Source organism: Eublepharis macularius, chromosome 1 (genome assembly GCF_028583425.1).
Source record: "Eublepharis macularius isolate TG4126 chromosome 1, MPM_Emac_v1.0, whole genome shotgun sequence".
NCBI lineage: Eukaryota > Metazoa > Chordata > Lepidosauria > Squamata > Eublepharidae > Eublepharis > Eublepharis macularius.
In genome coordinates, this window is record NC_072790.1 from 28,804,029 (window position 1) to 28,831,198 (window position 27,170).

General features: G+C 47.2%; 1 protein-coding gene across 4 annotated transcripts in view; it reads right to left on the bottom strand.

Annotated features, from left to right (window-relative positions):
• Window positions 1-27,170, bottom strand: part of ADARB1 (adenosine deaminase RNA specific B1) — an 82,091-nt gene that overhangs the window by 14,478 nt on the left and 40,443 nt on the right. For 3 of the 4 annotated variants that reach the window (XM_054978837.1, XM_054978828.1, XM_054978844.1), the window contains 4 exons: window positions 24,378-24,546; window positions 23,542-23,690; window positions 22,370-22,538; window positions 8,724-8,905 (listed from right to left, as the gene is read on the bottom strand). In XM_054978837.1, coding sequence (XP_054834812.1) covers window positions 8,724-8,905; window positions 22,370-22,538; window positions 23,542-23,690; window positions 24,378-24,546 — 669 coding nt within the window. Of the gene's footprint in view, window positions 1-7,480; window positions 8,524-8,723; window positions 8,906-22,369; window positions 22,539-23,541; window positions 23,691-24,377; window positions 24,547-27,170 lie in introns of those variants that run through there. The other variant, XM_054978853.1, reaches the window with a different exon arrangement.

Sequence of the window (27,170 nt, forward strand, 5' to 3'; positions counted from 1 at the left end):
AACACTGGAGAACGCCAGGCCTTGGGAGCACAGGTCCAGGAGGTAGTCCAGAATGACAGGCAGCGGGCAAGTGAAAGGGGAAACCCCTTTGGGGGCTAACCACCTAGACAAACGTGACCACTTCCTCTGGTAGGACAACCTGGTAGACGGTTTTCGGGCATTCAAGATCACGTTAAGCACCCTAGCAGAGAGGTCTAGTCTGGGGCGCAGAGGAGCCAGGCAGTCAGATTTAGCACTGCCACATCGTGATGCCACACCCCGTCCCTGAGTAGCAGGTCTGGGGCGTGTGGAAGCGGGAGACACCGCCCCTGTGACAGGGAGAGTAAAAGGGGGAACCAATCCTGGCGAGGCCACCGAGGGGCAATCAGGATACAATGGGTCCGGAAGGCTCTGATCCTGGACAGGACCTTGTGAAGGAGTGGGAAGGGCGGGAAGGCATAAAAGAGCCCTGGAGACCAGGGTATCTGGAAGGCATCCCCCAGTGAACGATGGCCAATCCCGGCCCGGGAGCAGAACAGGGGAACCTGTGTGTTGTGGGCGGTGGCGAAGAGGTCGACGAGCGGGGTGCCCCACATGCGGAAAACCACGTGGAGGTAAGCCCTGTTGAGGGACCACTCGTGTTGGGGCAAAAACACTCTGCTCAGCGCGTCTGCCGCTGTGTTGTTCTCCCCCGCAATATGAAGGGCCTTGGGCAGGACGTTGTTGGTAATGGCCCAGTTCCAGAGCGTAGTTGCTTCCCTGCAGAGCTTGAGCGAGACCGTTCCTCCCTGCTTGTTGAGATAGTAACAGGCCGTGGTATTGTCCGACAGGACCTGCACCCTCTTGTTCCGAATGACATCTGCAAAAGAAGCAAGGGAGTAACGGATCGCTCTAAGCTCTAAGAGGTTAAAGTGCATGTTTACCTCAAGGGAGGACCAAACACCCTGAGCAGACAGGCGCCCACAACGCCCTCCCCAGCCTAGATTGGAAGCGTCCGTAAAGACGGTGACCTCTGGCAGGAAGGGACCAAAAGGACAACCCTTGGACAAATTCTCAGGGACAGTCCACCACACCAAGGACCGCTGTATCACCCTCGGGATGGAAAACCCACGGTGTTGACTCATAGCGAGAGGGTTGAAAACCCGAACAAATCAGTTTTGCAGAGGCCGCATGTGCAGGCGTGCAAAACACACCACCCCTGTGGAGGAGGCCATGAGGCCCAACAAGGTTTGAATCAGGAGGGCAGTTTGGAACCGGTTATGCACGAAGTGGCGGGCCAGGCAGGACAGCCTGCGCAAGCGGTCCGGGGGTAGATAAGCCCGGCCCAGCAGAGAGTCAAAGTGGACCCCGATGAACCTAATGCTCGTACCTGGGGACAAAACAGACTTCCCCAAATTAACCACTAGCCCCAGGCCGTCTAGCACGGACAAGGTGAGGGCGATAGAGGCCCGGAGGGAATCAGAGGAGGGACCCACCAGGAGCCAATCATCCAAATATGGATAGACAAAACAGCCACTAGACCGTAAATGTGCCACCACGGTGGCCATACATTTAGTGAACACCCTGGGCGCCGAGGCCAGGCCAAAGGGCAAGGCTGTGTACTCATAGACAGCGCCCCCACAGGTAAAACGGAGATATTTCCTGTGGCCCTCAAAGATGGAAATGTGGAAGTAGGCGTCTTTGAGATCCAAAATGGCCATCCAGACGCCTGACTCCAAGAGCTCCAATACTCGCGACAGAGTAAGCATCCTAAACTTTTCCACCCTCAAGTAAGTATTAAGGGTCCGAAGGTCCAAAATGGGACGAGACCCCCCATCTTTCTTATCCACAAGAAAGTATCTCGAGTAAAACCCCCAAGGGGAAGTAGAGACATCGACCACCCGGACAGCACCTTTGTTAACCAGCTCCAAAACATTATTTTGTAAAACAACATTACAACAAGAAGCACAACGAGGGGGGAGCGAAAGAGGGGGTGCAGTGGTGAACGATAACTTATAACCACGGGCCACAATAGAGAGGACCCAGGTATCGGTAGTAATGAGTTGCCAACGGGGCAAGAAAGGCCGTAGCCTGTCCAAGAACAAGACAGCAACAGCGTCCTTGGAGGCCAACGGGGAAGCGTCCTGGCGTAGTCAGAAGATCGAGGGCTTCTGCGCCGAAGTCGAGGCCTTGGGCGAGGGAGGCTGTTGTCGTCCCTTGGACCAGCCGGAGCGTCTCGAAGACTGGCGCTGCTGGCCAGAGTAGGAACGGTGGCCATAGGATTGGCCCGAGAAGTACCTTCCCTGGCGCTGTTGGAACTGCTGGTAGGGGGACTGATAGGACCGGAACTTGCCGTACCGATATCTCGGACCCGACTGCGGAACCGAAGGCGCAACCCCGAGGGACTTGGCCGTCTGCTGGTTCTTCTTCATGAGGGAAAGGGACTCATCCGTTTTCTCTGAGAAGAGCTGGGGACCCTCAAACGGGAAATCCTCGACCTTGGCCTTCTTCTCGGGGGGCAGGGCCGTAGATCGAAGCCAGGCGTGCCGACGCAAGAGCACGGAGGATGCCATCGCACGTGCAGCAGAGTCGGCGGCGTCCTTGCCAGCTGTCATCTGTTGCTTTGACAACCGGAAAGCCTCAGCCTGGAGAGCCTTGACCAAGGTACGGCGATCGTCGGGAAGGTCAGAGAGGTAGGAGGATAGTCGCTTCCACAAGAAGAGATTGTAGGAGCCCATTATCACTTAGAAATTGGCGATACGGAACCCCAGGGAAGCCGAAGAATACACCTTCCGACCAACGCCATCTAGCTTTCTGCCCTCCCGATCCGACGGAGCCGAAGAGGAACCGCGTCGGAACCGAGCTTGACCCTCCTCGGCCACGATGGAAGAGGGTTTCGGATGGGTGAAGAGGTAAGGGCAATCCTCCTGCTTGAGCCGATAATATTTCTCGACCTTCTTGGCCGTAGGCGGAACGGAAGCAGGGGTCTGCCAGAGCGCGAGGGCATTGTCGACGAGATCCTCGACAGGGGGGAACGCCACCGAGGCAGGAGAGCCAGAGTACAGCGGCTCCAGCAGCTTGCTCTTGGGTTTTGAGGTGGAGGAGGCGACATCAAGCTCCAGTGCCGCGGCCATCCGGACCAGCTGCTCCGCGAACACTCTGTAGTCGTCATTAGGAGACGACGAACAGAGCTCCCCCACAGCATCATCAGGGGAAGGGTCGGAGGCCGCGTCCGAGGAGTACTCTGATGGAGACGCCAGGCCCTCTTCATCCTCGGAGTCGGAGAAAGTCTGCGTCGGAACCGAAGGGCGCTCCGTCGGAACCGAGGTACAAGGCTCGGGAGCGGAAAGATGGCAATGCGGCCGAGCGGCAGGCGGAGCAAGTGGCAGAGTCGACGGCGCCGGAACCGAGGTCAAGGGCGCCGATGGGCCAGGCAAGAAGGGGGCGGACTGTTGGATCCAAGCCACGAAATCTTGCCAGGAGGCCACGTTCCCAAAGCCCGGGACAGGCTGCCAAGGAGGTAGAGCAGCAGGCACCGGAACGGATCGGTGAAACGGCGCCGGAACCGACAAGACTGGCTGCACCGGAACGGAGACCTCCGACGGGACCGGAGCAGATGGCAGGGAGCGTTCAAACTCCTGGAACGGTTCCGAAAAACAAGGGAACGATTCATAGTCGTCCGGAACCACCGGAGGAGGCGTACGAGGAGGCGAAGGGGTGTGCAGGAGACTCCTGACGTCCTCAGCAGGAGGGGCCGATCTGGGAGGCGAACCAGCCAACGATGTCGGGGCTGGCGATAAAGCACGGCTCTTGGATTTCGACCTGGCCTTTGCCTTTTTTGGCGGGGGCTCCGAAGAAGCCTCAGTGGCCAAAGGTTTCGAAGATGGCTTCGAAGAAGCGCGTTTCTTCGCCTTCCGACTGGACGGAGCACTCACGGAACCGGAGGCAGTCGAGCCCTCCGGAACGGGCGGCCCCGTCGGATCCGAGGGGAGCGGTTCCGGCGACTTACGTGGAGCCGGCGAGGGAGCGACAGAGCTGGGCCTGCTCCCAGACGATCCAGAAGGTTTGGGCGGCAGAAGGTTGGCGTCCCAAAGGAAGGCTCGGAGCCTGGCCTCGCGGTCGTTCCGCGCCTTCGGGGTGAAGGCCATGCAGAACTTACAGCGCTCCACGACGTGCCCCTCGCCCAAACAGATAAGGCACAGGTCATGACCGTCTGAGTGGGTCATTTTAGTGCCACACTGCTGGCATTTTTTAAATAGAGAGGAATGGGACATGGTGGAGGCGTTTCCCAGAGATGAAGGAGGAAACGATAACTCACAAGCGAAGAAAAAGTCCGAAGACACGAGCGACAGCTAAAGAACCTTTTCGAACGGCGGCGAAAAAGGAACTGAGGGAATGCCGGGGACGTTCGGGTACTTGTACTTCAAAATTGGCGGGAACACCGGCGCGCATGTGCGGTGGGCCCGAACGTCCCCGTCACATTTCTAGAAGCTAAAAGAATCTTCTCCGTGGCTGGCCTGCGCCTGCGCAGTCCCAATGTGGGGCTGCACAGAAGGACAACGACGATCAAATAAGTAAATCAACCTCTCAATCAAATTTATCATAATTCCCTGTCAGAATCCAGTTGTTTTTAAAAAAGAAACCCGATGCAATCTTTCCTCCTCATATTCCTGCATTTATGCTGAAATTAGACAGACTTTCTATGAAATGTTCAGAAAACACTATATAGCAGCATTGAGATTTAGGATGGTTCTGTTAAACTGGCTATTTAAGAGTTCATTGCTGAGCCTTTATTACTTGAAGATTGCTGGCACACTTGCAGTTTAGACTTTTATTATATCTTCCATGGACCTGAATTTGCTATTATACAGTAGATCACCCCCATTCCAGCTTACTGGTAAATCTGAGAATCTTTGGGCATTAAAAACTATGAAAAAACATCAAATGTATTTATAGCAGAGGGGCGAGTGGTTTCCATGGGAACATTTGTGGTACAATATATCTGACCAGTTTCTTCTTACCCTCCATGCATCTGAAGAAGAGAGCTGTGATTCTCAAAAGCTTATGCTACAGTAAAGTTGGTTAGTCTTAAAGGTGCTACTGGACTCTTTTCTATTGTGGTACAATAGAAAGGTATGTTAAGAGAGCTTGACTCTCAAAAGCTTATACCTCGGAAATCTGGTTGGTCTTAAGGTGCTTGAATCTTGCTATTCCTCCCCGCCCCCTGCCCCCAAATTAGAATTCACATTTGCCAAGCCCCTGTGCTACTGGGAAGGAGGTATCAAAATGGCCCTCAACCTTAGTTCAGTAAATCAGCTGTAATTCAGTTCTGAATGGTAGTACAACCACCATTCACAGCTCAAATTAAAGATTTTATACTCTAATGTTTATATAAGGTATGAACCCCACTTAACGTAGTTTATTTATTTATTACATGTTTACTTTACCTTCTCCTATTTTATCTTCTTAACAATCCTGTAGGGTAGGGTAGGCTGATAGTGAGTGACTGGCCCAAGGTCACCCAGTTAGCTTCATAGCTCATGAACCTGAGTCTCCCAAATCCTAGTATGACCCTAACCAATATATCACACTGGCACACCTCATTAAAAACATGTTTTTATACATGTTGAGACACTTTATTGGCATACTTTAGGCGAGTCTGTATATCCCAGCACAACAACTGCAATTGTGTTGAAAGGACCATGACTATATTGTACCCAGAGTGGTCTATCTACTTGGTAGCTCTAGGCAATTGTCTAGGGCGCCAGAGGCCTGGAAGGGCACCACCCAGCTCTGTGCCCTCCCGTTCACTGGAGTCCAGGTCTGCTGCAGAATGTAGCAGTCCTAGAGGACCCCAGAGCTTCATTAGGCAGCTGTGGGGAGGCTGCTGATTTCCTTCCTCCCTATGAACACAAATGAAGCTGTCTTGTACTAAATCAGACCTTCGGTCCATCAAGCTCAGTCTTGGCTACTCAGACTGGCAGCGGCACTCCAGGGTCTCTGTCAGAGGCCTTTAACATTACCTGGTCAATTTAACTGGAGATGCCAAGGACTGAACCTGGGACCTTCTGCATGCAAAGCATAGGTTCTTCCAGTAAGCCACAGCCCCAGTGTTGGGAAGCAGGGAAGGCCCAGCTGGTCTTCTTTCTCCTTCTCCCATTGCTGCACTGGAGGAGGAAGGTGGGCAGTGGCTTCCTGTCCTACTCTGGGGAGGGAGGATTGAGGAGGGCAAAGAAGGCAGGCGGTACTGTATTATGCCTTCAGTAAATGGGGGAGGGGCAAGGAGGGCAGGCAGTTCCATGCTGTGCTCCTGGGAAGTGGGGGTGGGGGTGGGCACTGTCATGCTGCACCGCTGAGAAGTCGGGGGAGGGAAGGAAGGCAGTGCTGCCACACTTCTCTGGGCCTTGCTGAGGGGAGGGCAAGGAAGGCAGGTGGCAGCTTCCTGTCATGGGGGGGAGGGGAGGAGGGAGGATGAGCTCAACTAAGGCACTTTAAGCACTCGGCCTCCCCCTGATTATGCCTCAACCAGGGAACATCAAACGACAATGATGGTGTTGTGGTACAAAGGTTGGTCATTCTAGGCTAAATCAACAACATTTGGAACAGGAAGCCTGCATCAATCTCATAGACCTTGCTGAAGTTTTTCAGAATCTTTATGCATGTTGAAAACCAAGCAGGACCTAGTAATTCATATAATGAGACTGTATGACAGATTTGAAACAAGGGGTTGTCCCTGAACAACTTTAAGGGGCTTTATTGTATAGATACATTATTCAGTTTTCACTGTTTTCACTTGCACTTTACAAACAGAGTTTACTTTAATATTTATATAGTGACTTGTCAGAGTCTCCTTAGACTAGGTCCTGCTTGGTTTTTGCTTATCTGTTGGAGACTTCCTCTCTTGGTCTTCGGTTGAAATGTATCTACAACCAAAATAAAAATTCTGTCACCAAGGCAAGGCCACACCCCCCCAAAAGTTTGTTCAAGACCACATTTCCCATAAAACTCATGCTCACTCTTATTACTATAACAATGAGATATAGTCTACCCACAACATTCATTAAAGCCTCATTTTGAAGCCCAAAATCATTCAAAAGCATAGAACGTGTGCCATGAGTAGTAGAAATGGAGCAGTAATTGATAGTCAACAATCTGGTAAATCTTCCAATGACAGTTTCTGTACTGATTATCTCCTGTATCTAAGTAGGTATGGTAATAGATTTGGTTATATCAATTCACCTACTAAAAGATCATTTCCACCAGAACAATTCAATCTGCGTGCATGAAAATGCCAGGACTACAGTGCCAAATTTCTGAACAATCAAACTCCGTCCCCTCATCTGTTTGTGTTCAAGGTTCTGTAATGTTCAAAATGCATTTGGCTTGGCAAGTTATGGTCTATGTAGTAATTTCAAAAAATCATCTTGACACTCCAATCCACTATATTTTAAAATATTTTTAATATGGTTCAACATTAGGTATAATTGTGTATATTACAGTAGTAAGAGAGCCACAAATGTACATTTCAGGATAGCATTTAATTAAAAATATTAACAAATACATAAATTTGTGCAAATTTTATCCAAAAAGTACAATGAATAAAAAACAGCAGTGGCCTTTCAGATCAATGTCCTACAAATGCTGGAAATAAATTCATGTACAGATTCATTTATAGCTAAAAGAGTACACCTGTCAGTAGCATTCTCAAATTATTCAGTTAAACTAAGGCCTCTGTAGCCAAAAATACAGAGAGCTATGCTTGATTTTTAAGAAATAAAAATGAGCACATATTTTATGGGAAATATGACTTCAAGCAAAGTTTGGTAGAGGTGCATGTCTGGCCCCAGTGATTTTTAAAAATAAGTTGGCTGTAGATACATTTCAACATGTATAATGACTCTACAACATTTCAGTGTCCATGACAATGGCAAATGAATGACTGACCTGGCCAAACAAAGTACAACGTTGTCCAAATCCCAACCCATCTGCAAATGTTTTGCTGCATCTACAACTCCATAAAGTATGCAGAGCAGGATCAATGAATTCAAAAGTATGTTTTGATGAAGCTCTTTTATATATTCTATCTTAACTCATTTTAAATCAACGTACACTTTCGGTAAACATTGAAGAATGTGAAAGTGCCTTTAATTTGAGCCGTGAACAGTTGCTGTACGGCTACTCATAATGGAGTGCTATCCAATTTAATTAATAAAGGTTATGATCCATTTTGATTTCCCTACCCAATCACTATCCACAGCACTTGTACTCTTGGAAAAATGAGAATTCCAATGGGTCGGGGAGACATCTTCAAGAAAAAACATAGTCCAATTATTGTACTAAAATTTTCACAGGAAACCAAAATTTCATACCACTCGCTCTTCTGCAATTAATATAATATAATCTGGGTGGGGATTGCATATCAAAGATTCAGTTAACAAATTCAAACTGAAGAATATTACCAAACGTTCCCCAACAGGACACAGAACATCATAACCATGAGCCAGGAATGTGTTAGGGCTCTAGCTTGGTGTTGGATTGTAACTTGGCCACCTTCAGCAGTTTCTTCTGGAGGTATGGCATAGAAAAATTTAAAATAAATAAATAAATGAGCCAATAGCATTTACAGTACTTTCTCTAAGCCCCTTTTAATTCTACAATAATAATTTTAGGTGATCTTGTCTGAACAAGCTCATTCTGTGATTTGAAATACTTGCGAATATTCCAGCTCCAGAAGAGAGTTGGTTTCTGATTCATTATATACTTACCACTAAGTAAAGGTCTGTTAAGAATGTACAGTGCTGGTAATTCCTCTATCTCTGCTATCCGCTGGTATACTGCCCTGGACAGGTGATCTCCATGGTATAAACTTCCTAAGATGATGCTAGAGAAGTAAATTGGCTCGACAACAAGGCTAAGCAATGCTCCTTGAATACCAAGCACGTTCCACCTACAGGGAATAAAATAAAATGGAGCTATTTTGATTTCTGCTTGCGACCAAGCAAAGCATAACTAATTGCAGGAAAGTGCTGAAGAACAAGATTGTTTGTGATTGCCTCTTGCTGGTTTTTTTCTCCAACCACCAACTTCTTCCCTCTGGAATGTTAAAAAAGTACACACAAAACTGCCTTATCCCAAATCAGACCGCTTGTCTATCAAGGTCTACCACTGAGCCACAGCCCCACAAATAATTTCAGTATTTCATGCAGCACTTGGTTTGCAGCTTGTTATTGATGAAACAAATTATTGCGATTTTACATCCATTAGTTACAATAACAAGGAAATCAAGAAGGTGATTATGAATCTCAAGGTAAACAACATTATTATTCATTAATAATCATTTTTTATTTTGGATATTATTATTCCTTGATCTTCATGTCTGTCTATCCTAATACAAAGCTACCAGGTTGTGAAAGTATGTGTTTTATTTCTAAGGGAAAATAATAGCAGTGGACTATAAGGTTGAAACATATGATATGTAAGCCATTTCTAAGCTTAATACAGTCGTAGGAGTTTTCAAGTTGAAGAGGTTTTAAGAGAACCAAAACAACACCATGCATGGCAGAAATAGAAAGGATTCTTTCCCAAAGTAGGTGCTATCATTTCATCAATCTTCTCCAAAAGGTTTGCCTTGTTGCTATAGTGAAAGGTGACTGCAGCAAAGCTCTGCAAGATTTGAGTACATCATAACTTAACACACTGAAAGCTCACTTTATCCCCAGTGCAATTGTACAGAACCTGAACTGCAGTCTTTGTGTCCTGAATATAAACTCACAAAAGCTGAGAATCCCAAAATCCTCTCTTATAGTTTTATTCATTTGAGCACACCGTTTGTATTACTGCAGATTGTAAATTTTGGTTATACCCCAATTGCTCCACTTGATCTAGTAACAGCTACTGCCCTCAAGTCACCAACAGAGAAGCTATAAAGAAGTGTTAGAATGAATCCTCAAAAAAAAGTCCCCAAAATCTGTGAAACTGGAAGAAGCTGATAAAGCCAAGATGCACAGTGGAAAGAAAAACAGGGTTTCTCACCTGTAACTGTTGATCGTCGAGTCTCTTCTGTGCAGACACACATTGGGACTGCGCAGGCGCAGGCCAGCCGCGGAGAAGATTCTTTTAGCTTCTAGAAATGTGACGGGGACGTTCGGGCCCACCGCACATGCGTGCCGGTGTTCCCGCCAATTTTGAAGTACAAGTACCCGAACGTCCCCGGCATTCCCTCAGTTCACCTGAGCCGCCGGAGAAACAATGGAGTAAACCAAGCACTCACAGCGGGGCAGGCGGGAGGGAATGTGTGTCTGCACAGAAGAGACTCGACGATCAACAGTTACAGGTGAAAAACCCTGTTTATCGTCGTCGTCCTTCTGTGCAGCCCCACATTGGGAGAATAGCTAGCATCTCACCAATGGGGGCGGGTGTGAGTGTCTATGTGAACAAAGAATGCAGAACAGCCGTGCCAACAGCGGATTCACGGCGTGCATTCACGTCTACAGAATAATGTTTAATGAAAGTGTCAGCGGTAGACCACGTTGCAGCTTGGCAGACGTCCTGGAGTGGCACTCCTCGCAGGAAGGCAGCAGAGGCAGCTTGTGCTCGAGTAGAATGAGCAGTAATCAACAACGGGCACCGGACTCCAGCTTGCTGATAACAAAGTTTAATTGCAGACACAATCCAGCGAGAGATGGACTGGGCAGAAGCTGGCGAGCCCTTGCGAGGGCCAGAGTAACACAAGAACAGGGCAGGAGACTTCCTGAAACACTTGGTGCGATGTAAATAAAACAATAAAGCACGTTTCACATCCAATGTGTGTAGAGTACGTTCCTCTGGGGAAGAGGGTGTAGGAAAAAAGGAAGGAAGGACCACCTTTTGACGCAGGTGAAATTTGGAAACCACCTTGGGCAGGAACTGCATAATAGTGTGGAGCATGACCGTACCGGGGAAGAACTGCAGGAAGGGGGGGTCACACCTCAGAGCAGACAACTCCCCAACCTGCCTGGAGGAAGTGATTGCAACCAAAAAGGCCACCTTCTGCGTGAGCAGAGGCAAGGGACAGGTAGACAGGGGCTCAAAAGGGGAGAGCATCAGACGGGAGAGCACCAGGGTCAGGCTCCACTGAGGAATAGGATGGGCCCTAGGAGGAAAGGACTTTAGTAGGCCCTTCAGGAACTGTTTGGACAGCCAATGTGCAAACACAGTCCTCCCATCAATCTGCTCATGGAAGGCAGAGATAGCAGCCATGTGCACCTTAACACTGGAGAACGCCAGGCCTTGGGAGCACAGGTCCAGGAGGTAGTCCAGAATGACAGGCAGCGGGCAAGTGAAAGGGGAAACCCCTTTGGGGGCTAACCACCTAGACAAACGTGACCACTTCCTCTGGTAGGACAACCTGGTAGACGGTTTTCGGGCATTCAAGATCACGTTAAGCACCCTAGCAGAGAGGCCTAGTCTGGGGCGCAGAGGAGCCAGGCAGTCAGATTTAGCACTGCCACATTGTGATGCCACACCCCGTCCCTGAGTAGCAGGTCTGGGGCGTGTGGAAGCGGGAGACACCGCCCCTGTGACAGGGAGAGTAAAAGGGGGAACCAATCCTGGCGAGGCCACCGAGGGGCAATCAGGATACAATGGGTCCGGAAGGCTCTGATCCTGGACAGGACCTTGTGAAGGAGTGGGAAGGGCGGGAAGGCATAAAAGAGCCCTGGAGACCAGGGTATCTGGAAGGCATCCCCCAGTGAACGATGGCCAATCCCGGCCCGGGAGCAGAACAGGGGAACCTGTCTGTTGTGGGCTGTGGCGAAGAGGTCGACGAGCGGGGTGTCCCACATGCGGAAAACCACATGGAGGTAAGCCCTGTTGAGGGACCACTAGTGTTGGGGCAAAAACACTCTGCTCAGCGCGTCTGCCGCTGTGTTGTTCTCCCCCGCAATATGAACGGCCTTGGGCAGGACGTTGTTGGTAATGGCCCAGTTCCAGAGCGTAGTTGCTTCCCTGCAGAGCTTGAGCGAGACCGTTCCTCCCTGCTTGTTGAGATAGTAACAGGCCGTGGTATTGTCCGACAGGACCTGCACCCTCTTGTTCCGAATGACATCTGCAAAAGAAGCAAGGGAGTAACGGATCGCTCTAAGCTCTAAGAGGTTAATGTGCATGTTTACCTCAAGGGAGGACCAAACACCCTGAGCAGACAGGCGCCCACAACGCCCTCCCCAGCCTAGATTGGAAGCGTCCGTAAAGACGGTGACCTCTGGCAGGAAGGGACCAAAAGGACAACCCTTGGACAAATTCTCAGGGACAGTCCACCACACCAAGGACCGCTGTATCACCCTCGGGATGGAAAACCCACGGTGTTGACTCATAGCGAGAGGGTTGAAAACCCGAACAAATCAGTTTTGCAGAGGCCGCATGTGCAGGCGTGCAAAACACACCACCCCTGTGGAGGAGGCCATGAGGCCCAACAAGGTTTGAATCAGGAGGGCAGTTTGGAACCGGTTATGCACGAAGTGGCGGGCCAGGCAGGACAGCCTGCTCAAGCGGTCTGGGGGTAGATAAGCCCGGCCCAGCAGAGAGTCAAAGTGGACCCCGATGAACCTAATGCTCGTACCTGGGGACAACACAGACTTCGCCAAATTGACCACTAGCCCCAGGCCGTCTAGCACGGACAAGGTGAGGGTGATAGAGGCCCGGAGGGAATCAGAGGAGGGACCCACCAGGAGCCAATCATCCAAATATGGATAGACAAAACAGCCACTAGACCGTAAATGTGCCACCACGGTGGCCATACATTTAGTGAACACCCTGGGCGCCGAGGCCAGGCCAAAGGGCAAGGCTGTGTACTCATAGACAGCGCCTCCACAGGTAAAACGGAGATATTTTCTGTGGCCCTCAAAGATGGAAATGTGGAAGTAGGCGTCTTTGAGATCCAAAATGGCCATCCAGACGCCTGACTCCAAGAGTTCCAATACTCGTGACAGAGTAAGCATCCTAAACTTTTCCACCCTCAAGTAAGTATTAAGGGCCCGAAGGTCCAAAATGGGACGAGACCCCCCATCTTTCTTATCCACAAGAAAGTATCTTGAATAAAATCCCCAAGGGGAAGCAGAGACATCGACCACCCGGACAGCACCTTTGTTAACCAACTCCAAAACATTATTTTGTAACACAACATTACAACAAGAAGCACAACGAGGGGGGTGCGAAAGAGGGGGTGCAGTGGTAAACGATAACTTATAACCACGGGCCACAATAAAGAGGACCCAGTTATCAGTAGTAATGAGTCGCCAACGGGGCAAGAAAAGCCGTAGCCTGTCCAAGAACAAGATATTAACAGTGTCCTTGCAGGCCAACTGGGAAGCGTCCTGGTCTAGTCAGAAGACCGTGGGCTTTTGCGCCGAAGTCGAGGCCTTGGGCGAGGGAGGCTGCTGTCGTCCCTTGGACCGGCCGGAGCGTCTCGAAGAGTGGCGCTGCTGGCCAGAGTAGGAACGGTGGCCATAGGATTGACCAGAGGAGAACCTTCCTTGGCGCTGTTGGAACTGCTGGTAGGGTGACTGATAGGACCGGAACCTGCCATACCGATATCTCGGACCCGTCTGCGGAACCGAAGGCGCAACCCCGAGGGACTTGGCCGTCTGCTGGTTCTTCTTCATGAGGGAAAGGGACTCATCCGTTTTCTCTGAGAAGAGCTGGGGACCCTCAAACGGGAAATCCTCGACCTTGGCCTTCTTCTCGGGGGGCAGGGCCGTAGATCGAAGCCAGGCGTGCCGACGCAAGAGCACGGAGGATGCCATCGCACGTGCAGCAGAGTCGGCGGCGTCCTTGCCAGCTGTCATCTGTTGCTTTGACAACCGGAAAGCCTCAGCCTGGAGAGCCTTGACCAAGGCACGGCGATCGTCGGGGAGGTCAGAGAGGTAGGAGGATAGTCGCTTCCACAAGAAGAGATTGTAGGAGCCCATTATCACTTGGAAATTGGCGATACGGAACCCCAGGGAAGCCGAAGAATACACCTTCCGACCAATGCCATCTAGCTTTCTGCCCTCCCGATCCGACGGAGCCGAAGAAGAACCGCGTCGGAACCGAGCTTGACCCTCCTCGGCCACGATGGAAGAGGGTTTCGGATGGGTGAAGAGGTAAGGGCAATCCTCCTGCTTGAGCCGATAATATTTCTCGACCTTCTTGGCCGTAGGCGGAACGGAAGCAGGGGTCTGCCAGAGCGCGAGGGCATTGTCGACGAGATCCTCGACAGGGGGGAACGCCACCGAGGCAGGAGAGCCAGAGTACAGCGGCTCCAGCAGCTTGCTCTTGGGTTTTGAGGTGGAAGAGGCGACATCCAGCTCCAGTGCCGCGGCCATCTGGACCAGCTGCTCCGCGAACACTCTGTAGTCGTCATTAGGAGACGACGAACGGAGCTCCCCCACAGCATCATCAGGGGAAGGGTCGGAAGCCGCGTCCGAGGAGTACTCTGATGGAGACGCCAGGCCCTCTTCATCCTTGGAGTCGGAGAAAACCGCCGGGGTTTGCGTCGGAACCGAAGGGCGCTCCGTCGGAACCGAGGTACAAGGCTCGGGAGCCGAAAGATGGCGATGCAGCCGAGCAGCAGGCGGAGCAAGTGGCAGAGTCGACGGCGCCGGAACCGAGGTCAAGGGCGCCGATGGGCCAGGCAGGAAGGGGGCGGACTGTTGGATCCAAGCCACGAAATCTTGCCAGGAGGCCACGTTCCCAAAGCCCGGGACAGGCTGCCAAGGAGGTAGAGCAGCAGGCACCGGAACGGATCGGTGAAACGGCGCCGGAACCGACAAGACTGGCTGCACCGGAACGGAGACCTCCGACGGGACCGGAGCAGATGGCAGGGAGCGTTCAAACTCCTGGAACGGTTCCGAAAAACAAGGGAACGATTCATAGTCGTCCGGAACCACCGGAGGAGGCGTACGAGGAGGCGAAGGGGTGTGCAGGAGACTCCTGACGTCCTCAGCAGGAGGGGCCGATCTGGGAGGCGAACCAGCCAACGATGTCGGGGCCGGCGATAAAGCACGGCTCTTGGCTTTCGACTTGGCCTTTGCCTTTTTTGGCGGGGGCTCCGAAGAAGCCGCAGTGGCCAAGGGCTTCGAAGAAGGCTTCGACGAAGCGCGTTTCTTCGCCTTCCGACTGGACGGAACACTCACGGAACCGGAGGCAGTCGAGCCCTCCGGAACGGGCGGCCCCGTTGGATCCGAGGGGAGCGGTTCCGGCGACTTACGCGGAGCCGGCGAGGGAGCGACAGAGCTGGGCTTGCTCCCGGACGATCCAGACGGTTTGGGCGGCAGAAGGTTGGCGTCCCAAAGGAAGGCTCGGAGCCTGGCCTTGCGGTCGTTCCGCGCCTTCGGGGTGAAGGCCATGCAGAACTTACAGCGCTCCACGACGTGCCCCTCGCCCAAACAGATAAGGCACAGGTCATGACCGTCTGAGTGGGTCATTTTAGTGCCACATTGCTGGCATTTTTTAAATAGAGAGGAATGGGACATGGTGGAGGCGTGTCCCAGAAAATGAAGCGATAACTCACAAGCGACGAACAGTCCGAAGACACGAGCGACAGCTAAAGAACCTTTTCGAACGGCGGCAAAAAAGGAACTGAGGGAATGCCGGGGACGTTCGGGTACTTGTACTTCAAAATTGGCGGGAACACCGGCGCGCATGCGCGGTGGGCCCGAACGTCCCCGTCACATTTCTAGAAGCTAAAAGAATCTTCTCCGCGGCTGGCCTGCGCCTGCGCAGTCCCAATGTGGGGCTGCACAGAAGGACGACGACGATCACAACTGTAACCTAACTGATGTTCTTCAAACAGTCATGCTATGGGCTTCAGGACAATTTGGCAACTTTTAGAACTTAAGTTCTTATATGTGAGTCCTGTCCAGCCTGAGGTGAGAGTTCATGCATTGCCACTAAGTTCTTCCCTAGAATGATGCAGCAGGCTCAGAACAGCCATTGCCAGAAAGGCAGGAGGGTTGTGTCACTCCCCAGATGAACCAGCATCACAAGTTACAGAGAAGCAAATCTGCACTTTACTTTGTGATCTCTGTGCAGGCAGACTATGGGCAAGGAGTCACCCACTAATCTATGGTTAAACCATAGAGTTTTTGACAATCCTAGAGTGCCAAGCAGATGCAATGACATCACTTCTGGTTTGTGCTGGAAGTTACACTGTGGCATCAGCATGACACCAATCATGTAGGTCTCTGCCCCCCTGCAATCTCCTGCTGGGTGCCAGCATTAGGCTGGCAAACCTATCTGGGAGAGAGACACCTCTTCTAAAAGCTGTAGATCTAGCCCCCACCCCTGGCTGCATGGTTTGTAACAGCAGTAGAAAGTGGTTTGCATGTGAGCGCACAACAGAGTCTAATACTGTAAACCAGTGACTGAGACACTAGGAGGACACTTTTCAATCCCCGTTCTCTCCCCACAGCACTCCAGTAAACTGGGCTGCTTTCTGAAGGGTGCACAAAAAGGCCCTGCAACTATCCAAGGAGTGCAGTTTCCCTCTCTGCACTCAATGAAAGATGTGGGAAACATGATAAGTTCCTAATTGAGATGGAGAGCAGCAAACATTACACCAATTTTTAAAGAGGGGTCCAGTGGGGAACTAAGAAACTACAGGCCAATATGCCTAACATCTGTCCCAGACAAATTAATAGAAACTATAATCAAGGATAGATTAGGCATATAGAGTAACAAAGCCTGCTGAGGGAAAACCAGCATGGCTTCTGCAAATGTGTTTTGAGAAACTGAACAAGCATGTAGATAATGTTCACCCGGTAGACATTATATACTTGGACTTTCAAAAGCCTTTTAACAAGGTACCTCACCAAAGACTCTTGGGTAAGTTTAGCAGTCGTGGGATAAGTGGGTGGGTCCTCTTATGAAATAAACATATGAAGCAGAGAGCAGGAATAAATAGACCGTTCTCAAAATGGAGGGAAGTAAGAAGTGGGGCCTCACAAGGATTATTGGAGCCGGTGCCATTTAGTTTGTTCTGAAACTGGGGTGTGAGCGGTGAAGTGGCCAAGTCTGCAGATGACACAACATTATTCAGAATGGTAAAAACCAAGGTTGACTCTGAAGAACTCCAAGAGGATCTCCATAAATTCAGTGAGGGGACAGCAATGCAGCAAATAAAGTTCAATGCAGGTAAGGGTAAAGTGATGCACGCTGGGACTTCTCAGTTTAGAAAAGAGACAACTAAGGTGGGACATGATTGAGGCTTAGAAAATTCTGCATGAGGTGGAGTGGACAGAGAGAACTTCTTCTCCCTCTTCCAAAGTACTAGAACTTGAGAGCACTCAATGAAGCTGAGGTAGATTCAAGTTGGACAAAAGGAAATACTTCTTCATGCAACAAGTGATTAAAATGTGGAACTCGCTGCCAGAGGATGCAGTGATGGCCACAGGCATAGACAGCTTTAAAGGGAAATCAGACAAGATTCATGGAGGATAGGTCTGTCAGCTACTAGCCATGGTGACTGAAAGAAACCTCCACATTCAGAGGAAGTCTACTGACTTCTGAAGCCCAGTGCTAGGAGGCACCAGCGGGGAGGCCCTCAGCTCTTCCTATGTTCTTATGTCTTGTGTGTGTGTGGGGGGGGGGGGAGAGACTGAGGCAGGGAGACAGACAATAAACTGAATAACTAACTAGATGGAACGATGAGTGCCTTTCTCTTACTGAGAAGACTGAGCGTCATGATTACTGCTGTCTGTACCCATATATGAGAAAGGACTGGCTATCTTCAAGAGCTGTAATCCGGACTTATTTCATAAAACCTAGTTGCAATCTCTGATTCTCTGCTGAGATTTATAGGAGAAAAGGGAGCTACAACCCCACCTGGGATCATTCATTTGGCATTGATGGCACAGCTCCTAGGGTCTTAAGACACTTCCAAGGCTGATTCTCAAAAAAGTTTGCAACCCTCTCCCCCAGCAAGAGGACGGGTCTACATTCCAGTAGTTAAGCCACAGTTGACAGCGCACTGTATCAACAGCCATAGCAAATTGTACAGCATTATGGCTTGAATTTGGTATGGAGGCAATGGCATTAGAATTGTTAATAGTCCGCTAGATATTTTGAGATCTGAAGCTTTGACAAAGATACAGGTTTACTGATGCTGTGTTCAGGCCACATATACTAGATGTTGGGTAGAGTTTATCTTTTTTGTCCCCTGGATCTTTTGAGCAAATAGTCTTTCTTTAGGACACAGGTTTGCAACTGCTGGCTCAGCACAGAACTAAATTTGGCTGTTTTACAAAGAAAATGAAATCTTTAAGTATATTGCGGGGGGTGGGGGATAGGTGGCTCGCTAGAATAACCAGTGAATGAAGGGAATGGCAGGCAAAGATTGGGGGGAGGGGCAGGCTAAAGGGCTTCTTAGAGATCCCTTACAAAAAGGGAAAGGATAAAAGTGAACATTTGCCAATAATTCAAGTGCAAACTGTGTACAGATTTATGCCAGTGCACTAAAACAACTGTGGTCCTGTGCTTACTTATTGTGAGAACTTCCTAATAAAGGGCTTTCAACAACTAGTGCAGAAACTTTACAGATTATTAATATGTCATATGAAAACACACAAAGCTGCCTTTGTACTGGACCCTCGGTCCATCAAAGTCAGTATTATCTACTCAGACTCTCCAGGGTCTCAGGCAGAGATCTTTCACAACACTTTTTACCTGATCCTTTTAGCAGGAGCTGCTGGGGTTTGGGACATTCTGAATGCCAAGCAGTCGCTCTGCCACTGAGGCACTAATAATGTCAATTATCTGTACGTTTAAATGTTGTAATTTCAGTTATCCAAACGAGCTATCTCGTAACTAGCTCTTTGTTGATCTCTTGCTGACCCCCTACTTTAGGGACTAGTCTGAAATTAGTTCAGGCATCCACTAGAGGGCCTCAGAGAGCTTCCAGATTCAGCTATGGAAAATTTTAAGACTGTTTTGCAGTGCTTGAGCTATTTATGCTGGGGAATGGGGCTTCCCATTCAGAGAAGGAAGGACAGAGGGAACTCCCTGCATGACTTTGAATGAGTACACACTGGCAAAGGAATCATGAAATATGTGCAATCTTCTTGAGAAAGGAAAGCTGAAACAGGAATAATTTAAGCTAGCATCCTGTCGAAGACTATTGGCACCTGGAAATATCCTTTCCCCCTTGCGGGGACCAGAGGACTGGCTTTAGAGACGTCCATCTCATCTCCTGTGACTTGAGGAATATGAAAAGTATCAACATCCAAATAATTTATAGTGGATGACTTGAAGAACTTCTGCACATGAGCACTTTGAACTGGTCTCTTAGAAGAGAATTTGCTTGCCTCTGGACTGTACATTTCGGGTGTACCAGCTATTTTGCACTGTTCTGAATTGCACTGTTCTGAATGTTTATCACTGTAGCACTTTAATTGTACTGGATTTCTTACACTGTGATTAACATTAACGTTGTGAGTGGATGCGCCACATACCTTGCAGAGGATTGATTAGACCATAGACTATAGTATTCATTACAGGAATTTGTGTGACTTACTGTTACTTAGGGTGGTTGTGTTTTGTTTAGTGGTTACCTCCGAGCGTCTCTTCTTCTTCTTCTTTTTTTTGGTTTACCCACCTGCAGGGGTTTTTTTTCTGGGAAAAGAGGTGGCGGAACTCTCAAGAGAGAAATGAGGAAGAAACATGGGATTCTTTGAAGTCATATTATTTTCAAGCACTATTGCCGAGTATTGTCAAGAGGTGCCGGAACTCCATTCCCCCATGTTCCCCCCGAAAAAAGCCCTGCCCACTTGTCAGGAAGCAAGGGTTGGTATCAGCTGATGAGCTTGCGCTACAGGCACTTCCTGGTTTGGAGGGACACCTCAACCCGTAACACTTTTCTCTCAATCAATATGGCCTCCCCTCTACTTGTTCTGGCTACCCCTTGAGGAGGAGTTGCATCTTCCTAGCAAGGCACCTCCTCCTACACCTGTTGCCTCCCTCTGCCATTACTCTGAGACCGTGCCTTGTTGTATGCTCTATAAGCCCCGTTCAGCATGGGCTCTTCATCTGTCACCTCTGAAGGAACCCTGGTTGTGAGAAAGAAATAACCGAAAAAGAACTGGCTAATCCAAACTCATGTTGGGCAACATGTTAAGAGCAGCTCAGCAGTAGTATTGGCTGCCTAGGGATGTGGTGGGTTCCTCCTCATTGGTGGTCTTCAAGGAGTGGCTGAACAAGTACTTGTCAGGGATGCTTTAGGTGGTTCATGCATTGAGCAGGGGGGTTGAACTAGATGGTCCAAAAGACTCCTTCCAACTCTGTGATTCTATGAATATTGTTTCACATATCTCATATACATACTCAGGTACTTAACAACAGGATCCAATCCTGCAAAAAGCCAGACCCTGCAGTCCTGCAAAAAGCCAGACCCAGAGGGCCAGGGGGCATTTGAGGATAGCACAGGATGAAGTATTGGAGAGGGGAATGCTTGGGCAACACAGGCTGCTTTGTACAAGCAAAAGCACTTTCTGATTTGGCAAGGGGTGGGGTTGGCTCCAACCCAGTTACGTATACTTTTTAAAAACAAGAAATGACCTCCTTACAAAATTAGATATGAGTGAAATGTATTTTGATTAAGAATTAGAGTAAAGCAGTAAATGATGGCCATGGAATGAGACCCTGGAGAAGAAAGTAAAAGTGTCTTATGTAAGAAATATCCAAGCTGTAAAGGCAGTGGGGGTTGGGGGTGGAGTGTTTCAGGCTAAACAACAATATAGATGGAGTGGAAATTTTTGAAACCTAGTAGAACGGGGGGGGGGGGGGGCGCGGAATCAATTGGATATGATTATCCCTGGCAGAAGCAGATTGAGAGGGGCAGGAGAGGAAGCAGACTCAACACCCACCTCATATGTTCACGGGCACCAGCAGCTTGCCAACACCTCGTGCCGGCCTTGGGCAGGTGTCTGCAGCCACCCGTTTGGAGCAGGGGTAGCACCTGTCTACCATACATGGGATGGGGGCACCTGTTTGCAGTGGATCCCACCTACTTCTCATGAGTCCACTATGAAGTCTTGCCTGGGGTTGGAGAGGCCCTGGCAGGGGAGAAGGCCTCACTGGATTTTTCCCTGTGGCTCCTCATCCCTGGATATAAACTCTATAGATAGGACAGGGAAGAACTTGTTGGGGGCAGTGTGGTGTTGCTTTGTGTATCGAAGAGCACAGATATATATATATACTAGAAAGCATAAAGGAAATAAAGTCCTGCAAAAATCTCTACGTGTGGCGATACTAGGCACTATATGTAACTAAAAAGTTACGCAACTGACCAGCACTCTGAAAATTATCTCAAGCTGGAGTGGAAAACAAGCAGAGAATGTTGCAACAATGCACAACTTTGACCACCCTCACATGGAATGGGTAAATGTGTCCTCCAGTCATAGTACAGAGGCAACATTTCCAGTTATCATAAATGACTATACACTGGAGAAGTTGGTCACAGAGACAGCTAGAGGACAGGTGACCATAGACTTGCTTCTGAGAAGTGCCTGCTACTGGTGCAAGGTGTAGATGTTGTTGCACAGACTAGGAACAAGGACCACAATGTTATTATGGATAGCATTCATGTCACAATGGTAAGTTGCTCAAAAGTTTAAAAACAATCACATCTGATATCAAAAGATGGAACTGTATAAAAATAAGGAGACCAATAAGAAAGAAGATGAAAAGGGGACTCAATGGAACTAAATCCTTGCACAATGCTTGGAAACTGTTTAAAGCCTCATTAAGTAAAGCCCGGAGAGAATACACTCCTCAGGATACGAAACACTAAAAGAATGCCAGCATTTTCAGTGGACAACAACATGGTAAATGTAAGTAAATGTGTCATCTCCTCTCTTAATTGTACTTTTGCTAAACTCAAAAACTTCATATGCTTCAACCTTTCCTCAGAAGATACTCCAACCTCTTAATCATCTTGGATGCCCTCTTTGGTACATTTTCCATCATGCATTATCTTTTTTATGGTACAGTGACCAGAACTGTACACAGTATTCCAAATACAGCCACTCTGAATGGCAGTAGCTCTCTAATGTCTCAGGAAGAGGTATTTTCACATCACCTTCTGCCAGATCCTTTTAAACTGAAGATACTAGAAATGGTACTTGGGAGCTTCTGCATATACCACTCAGTTATGGCCTCAACCATTTTTTTTTTGAAAATCACTTCTCCCCTCCCCAATTAGAATATGCACAACTGAAAACTATCATCTCCTCAGTATCACACCCATATTACAAAAAAAGAAAAAATTGTGATTAGTTACAATATACACATTATCCACCAGAACACAGAATAAACGGCAATTCACTACACTGATCAATCAGCAATCTAGGATCAGACATACGATGAAGCTGTCTACAAATAAACCCGAAGAGAAATGTCTCACCTAGCTATTTTATCACTGCACGACATCGTAAGCAATCTCTCTCCCTGCAATACTCCATCCCATGTCTGGATTGTAGTTGTGGATCGGACAGGAATTGTTCCTTCCCCAGATTCTATTTTCGTTCGTAGCTGTCCTCTTGCTTTCCGGTTTGGATGTCTGTCTCCCTGATCTAAGTGACAAAAATGGCCACGGTTACTGATCATGAAATGGAAAACAACTACACATTTCTATGCTGGCTAATACTCCGTAACAGATTCTAATTCCATGTTCTATATCTCATTTGAGATAAAGAATGCATAGAAGAGAATTTAATCTTGAACAATATATAGAGGATAAACAGAACAATTCAGACAGTAAGTGATGTGCATTGAAGATTAGCAAGGATTTGGTTTATATAAATTTATATCTAAGATTTCCTTGCTAAGGAACTTTCAGGCATGCCAAAACTGATACATGGGAGGAACATTCATTCCTACACAGAAATTGTAGTGTTGCAATTCTGTATGTGCAAACAGCAGTCTGCGTACATGTAGGATTGTCCCTCCACACAGATACAACACCTTAATTCCCACACAAAGTACCTACGGTATAAAAATTTTGGAATATATTTATTTATTTATTATTTATAGCCCAACTTTTTCACTGACACTCAAGGTGGATTACACAGTGTTAAGTCAGTACAATCAATGACTGGAGCATTTGATAAACAAAACAAGAAGGTATGGATTGCAGAAATGTGAAAACAAACATAAATCCGAGTACAGAGATGAAGCGTTGCTGAAACAAACATAATTACTTTAACGTGAGACATAAAATTATGCAGAAACCACCCAGTAGGAGCGTATCTAACATCGACAGAACCCAGCAGAAATGTCTACACTCCTTGTCCTTTTACCAAAGCATCTCTGAGCCATTTCTTACAGCACAACCCTATTATCTGAGTACAGAATGGCTGGATGCTATCAGCCCTATCTCTACAACAAAAAGGAAAGACTATAATTACAAGACAACTAATTTGCAAGAAAATAGTCATATTTTCTTATATCGTGATTATTTAGGGAAGCTACGTCGAGCAAATCACTGTGTAGACAGCATAAATTTTTTCTAAATGAAGTTCATGGCAAACCATTTTAATCCTGAACAACTCCCTTAACAAGAAAAAATGATCATACCCTCTTGTGCTGCCTCATGGGGTGAGAAAATTCGAGCATCACCACAAGGAGAGGTGCTGATATAGAGATGAAACTGCACATTTTCTTTCAGTTTAAACCCACCTCGTTCTGACTTGATAAAAATAGATTTCTGTTGATCTTCCTTATTACTGAAGGAAACAGAGTACATGTTACTCAGAATGGCTTTTTTCTTTAAAAAAAAGAAAACACACAAAAGATCCAAAGTGCAACATAAGCACATATCAGATGTTATAACATAATAGTGTACAATTTATTGAAAAATTTTAAATGATCAGACTTATTGTTTCTTCAGAATATTTCAACTGAACCTTAAAATTCCTTGTATATATAGCAAGGGAAATTTCTCTAGAGGAAGCAAATGGGAAGCCTGGGTAAGTTTACAAATCTGGCACTTATGCCATTACCTCTGGTTTTTAATGTACATCTCAACATAATATAAACCATATGCTTTCCCTATGGCTCAACCTTTAGTTGGATATACTTAAGATGATATATACTATACACTCAAGTAGTAGTAGAATGAGTAGATCCACTTGTGCTAGACAGCCACCAGAAACCACAGAAAGCCCTTTGCAAAGTTTGGATGTGTTTTGTTAAAGGCAGGAAAGCAACAGCTATTCCTCTGCCAGTACTGATGTTGGGTCCGAATGCCAGTGCCCAAAGGTAGGCCAGCATTTCATCATATTAGCTGCTAACTGTAATTTGCAGGATCAAATTAATAAGCTCTGAGTCCAAGCACAATGCAACCAGGGGAACTTGCTTCAACATAAATGTGCTAAAGATCGAGGTGCTAGGGAACTGGGCTTGCAGCTTACCTCAAAAGCAGTTCAAGTTGCATATAGAGAAATTTAAGCAGGCATCTGCGAGCTATAATTTCTGCATGACAATCATTCAACGCAAGACCACGATCACTCATATATTCTCCATTAATACATTTTGTTCCTGTAGAAACACTTATAACCTGAGCATCTTTCACGTCTGAACCTGAAAAACAAATGTCAGATTGGGAGTGGGGGGAGGGGATCAAGTTATTTCCAGGAGACATATTTCCTGAAATGCATCTTCTGTTGCCTGGACTAATCTGTTTTGAACACGCGGCTTGGGGGATGCTAGGTAAACATGAAAGATTGAACTGTCAGATGATTTTCAGCTACACGTTACAAACATTTTGAAAGACGTACTTGGAAGGGAAAAGAAGTCACAACAAGTTATGGTCACACCATTTGGGCAGACTTCTAGAACCACATGAACATTAAGCCAATTATTAAAATATTCCAAATTAGAATATAATTCTTGAAACTCAAAACTATACTTAAAGAGTGAACTTGTATGGCCAAATATTATTCCCATATTTCCTCCTTAAAAGATTAAATGTAAGTGGCTTGGTTCAAGTAGTAGTTCCCATTAGTGGAATGGGATTTCTTTTGCTCAAGCCCCAAAGTGCTCACAAAAATACTACTTCTAGGGAATATGGAACCCCCCAGAAGTGAAATGAAATGAGAGGGAGTTGAAGATCTGAAGGAAGAGAAGGCAATCAACAAAAATCACTCTCCCTGCATTTGGCAGAAATTTTCTGCTGTCGAAACCAGAGGTTCTTAAGATTTGTACAACTACATAGTACAAGCTTTATCTAGAAACGTAAAACAAAATTCCAGTGGCACCTTAACAACAAACAATATTTATTTCTATGTTAGCTTTCATAAATCACAGTCTACTTCCTCGGACAGGTGTGTGAAGGAAAATAGTTATTAAGATATTTTATGCGGAGGGGTGGAGGTAGTAAAGGCTTGGTGTGAACTACTCCACAAATCTTTCAAGTGTAAATCTCAATGTAAAGAGGAAAAAGAGAAGTTGGCAGTTACACAGGCTGGATGTTGATGGAGATCAGATATTCAAATAGATAAGCATATAGTTTAAGAGATGAGGTCCAGTTCAGTACTTTCAAGCTGTATATCCCCCTTGAATTTTTTTTTGTAAAATTTTTAAGTCTGGAACAACATGTTCAAGGAGATTACAATTATAACACCTCATTGGTTTCTGAAAGTTCTGATGTCCTGGTTTGATTTGTGTTCGCTCTCTCACACTGAGAAAGACACGTTTGTCCATTGTAGATGGAAGAAGGGCATTGTCAGACATGTAATGACATCTATTCAACTGGATGATGCCCAAGTGGAGGGCCCCTGGATGGCGATGATGTTATGAGGTCCTATAACAGCATTGCCTGAGTGTATGTGAGGACAAAGTTGGCACCTAGGTCTGCTGCAGTGTTGGGTCCTTTGGTCAGTGTTTCCATTGAGTGATCCATGACGGTTGGTGAGAAGATGTTTTACACTGGGGGCCTGCCACTCAAAGCCTGTGAAAGAAACATCCTTATCCAGGCGAGGGTGTAGGACACTGAGGATGCAATAAAGTAGTTTAAGTTGAGAGCTGTAGGTGACAACCTTTAGTGTTCCATTGTTGCCTCCTTTGGGTCTGTCTTGTAATAGGCTGGTTCTGGATACCAGTCTGGATTTGTTGATCTGCTCCTGTACTTTACTGGATGGGGTTTTTATTTTTTTATTTTTTTTTTTACTGGATGGGTATTGTAATAAAAATACTTTTTGTAAATCCTCCATGAATGCTTTCTGTAAATCCCCAAAGGACTGGAACAAATGCAACTGAAACATAGTGCTTGACTGTAGACTTCATATAGTTCATATTGTTTCATGTGTTCTGGATGGGAGCTGGAAGCATGCAGGCAACATCTGACAGTCAGTGGGTTTTCTATATAAAGAGATGCTTATGTGTCCACTGCATAGTTACATAGTGGTATCCGGGAAATGAACTTGTTGAGTGGATTGGTCCAGGGTGTGGTTGATAATGGAGTGAAAGTTGCTGAGGTCTTGCTTCCTATGTTTCCAGATGATGAAGATACCATCAAAAACCTTAAGTAAAGGACAGGAGTTGAGGAAGTGTTGCTCTAAGTTGGCCATGAAAATGTTTGCATATTGTGGTGCCAAGCAGGTGACCACAGCTGTGTCTAATCCACCTCCCTGAGACATCAAACACAATTAGGTAAATACTAATTTCAAACATGAAGGGGCAGACCTGTTCATTAAAACCCCATTCTGCCTCAGTGACGTCTAAAATTATGTTTGGAGGTGGTCTAATTTTCAAAGCAACTGGTGTCACAGCTAAGGGCTAGTAAATCGACCCATTGCCTATTGTTCCCCCTTCTGTAATCTGTCTTCCCAGCCACTTTTCTCCTCAAATTCCAATAGAAGACATGATCTTGACTGGGGAAAAAACACAAAGGGTGAGGTAAACATTGGTGATGGGGACAGTTTTGCAGAAGTAGGTAGAACAGGATTCATATTATTTTGCTATATCTGTCATGATGGCATAACTGAAGGTTAAGGGCTATAGCAAACTGGGTCCCAATGAGTGATTCATCAATGGTATGCTTGTCAAAGAGGAACAGCTCCAACCATCTATTTTCAGGGATAAATTTTTTCAATTAACACTGTGTCATGAATATGCAGAACTCCAGCTAATCAGCACATGACTGTGTGTAACATAAGGCCTCCTGGATGAGCACTCTCTGTAAGAAATTTTCTACAAGGGAGATT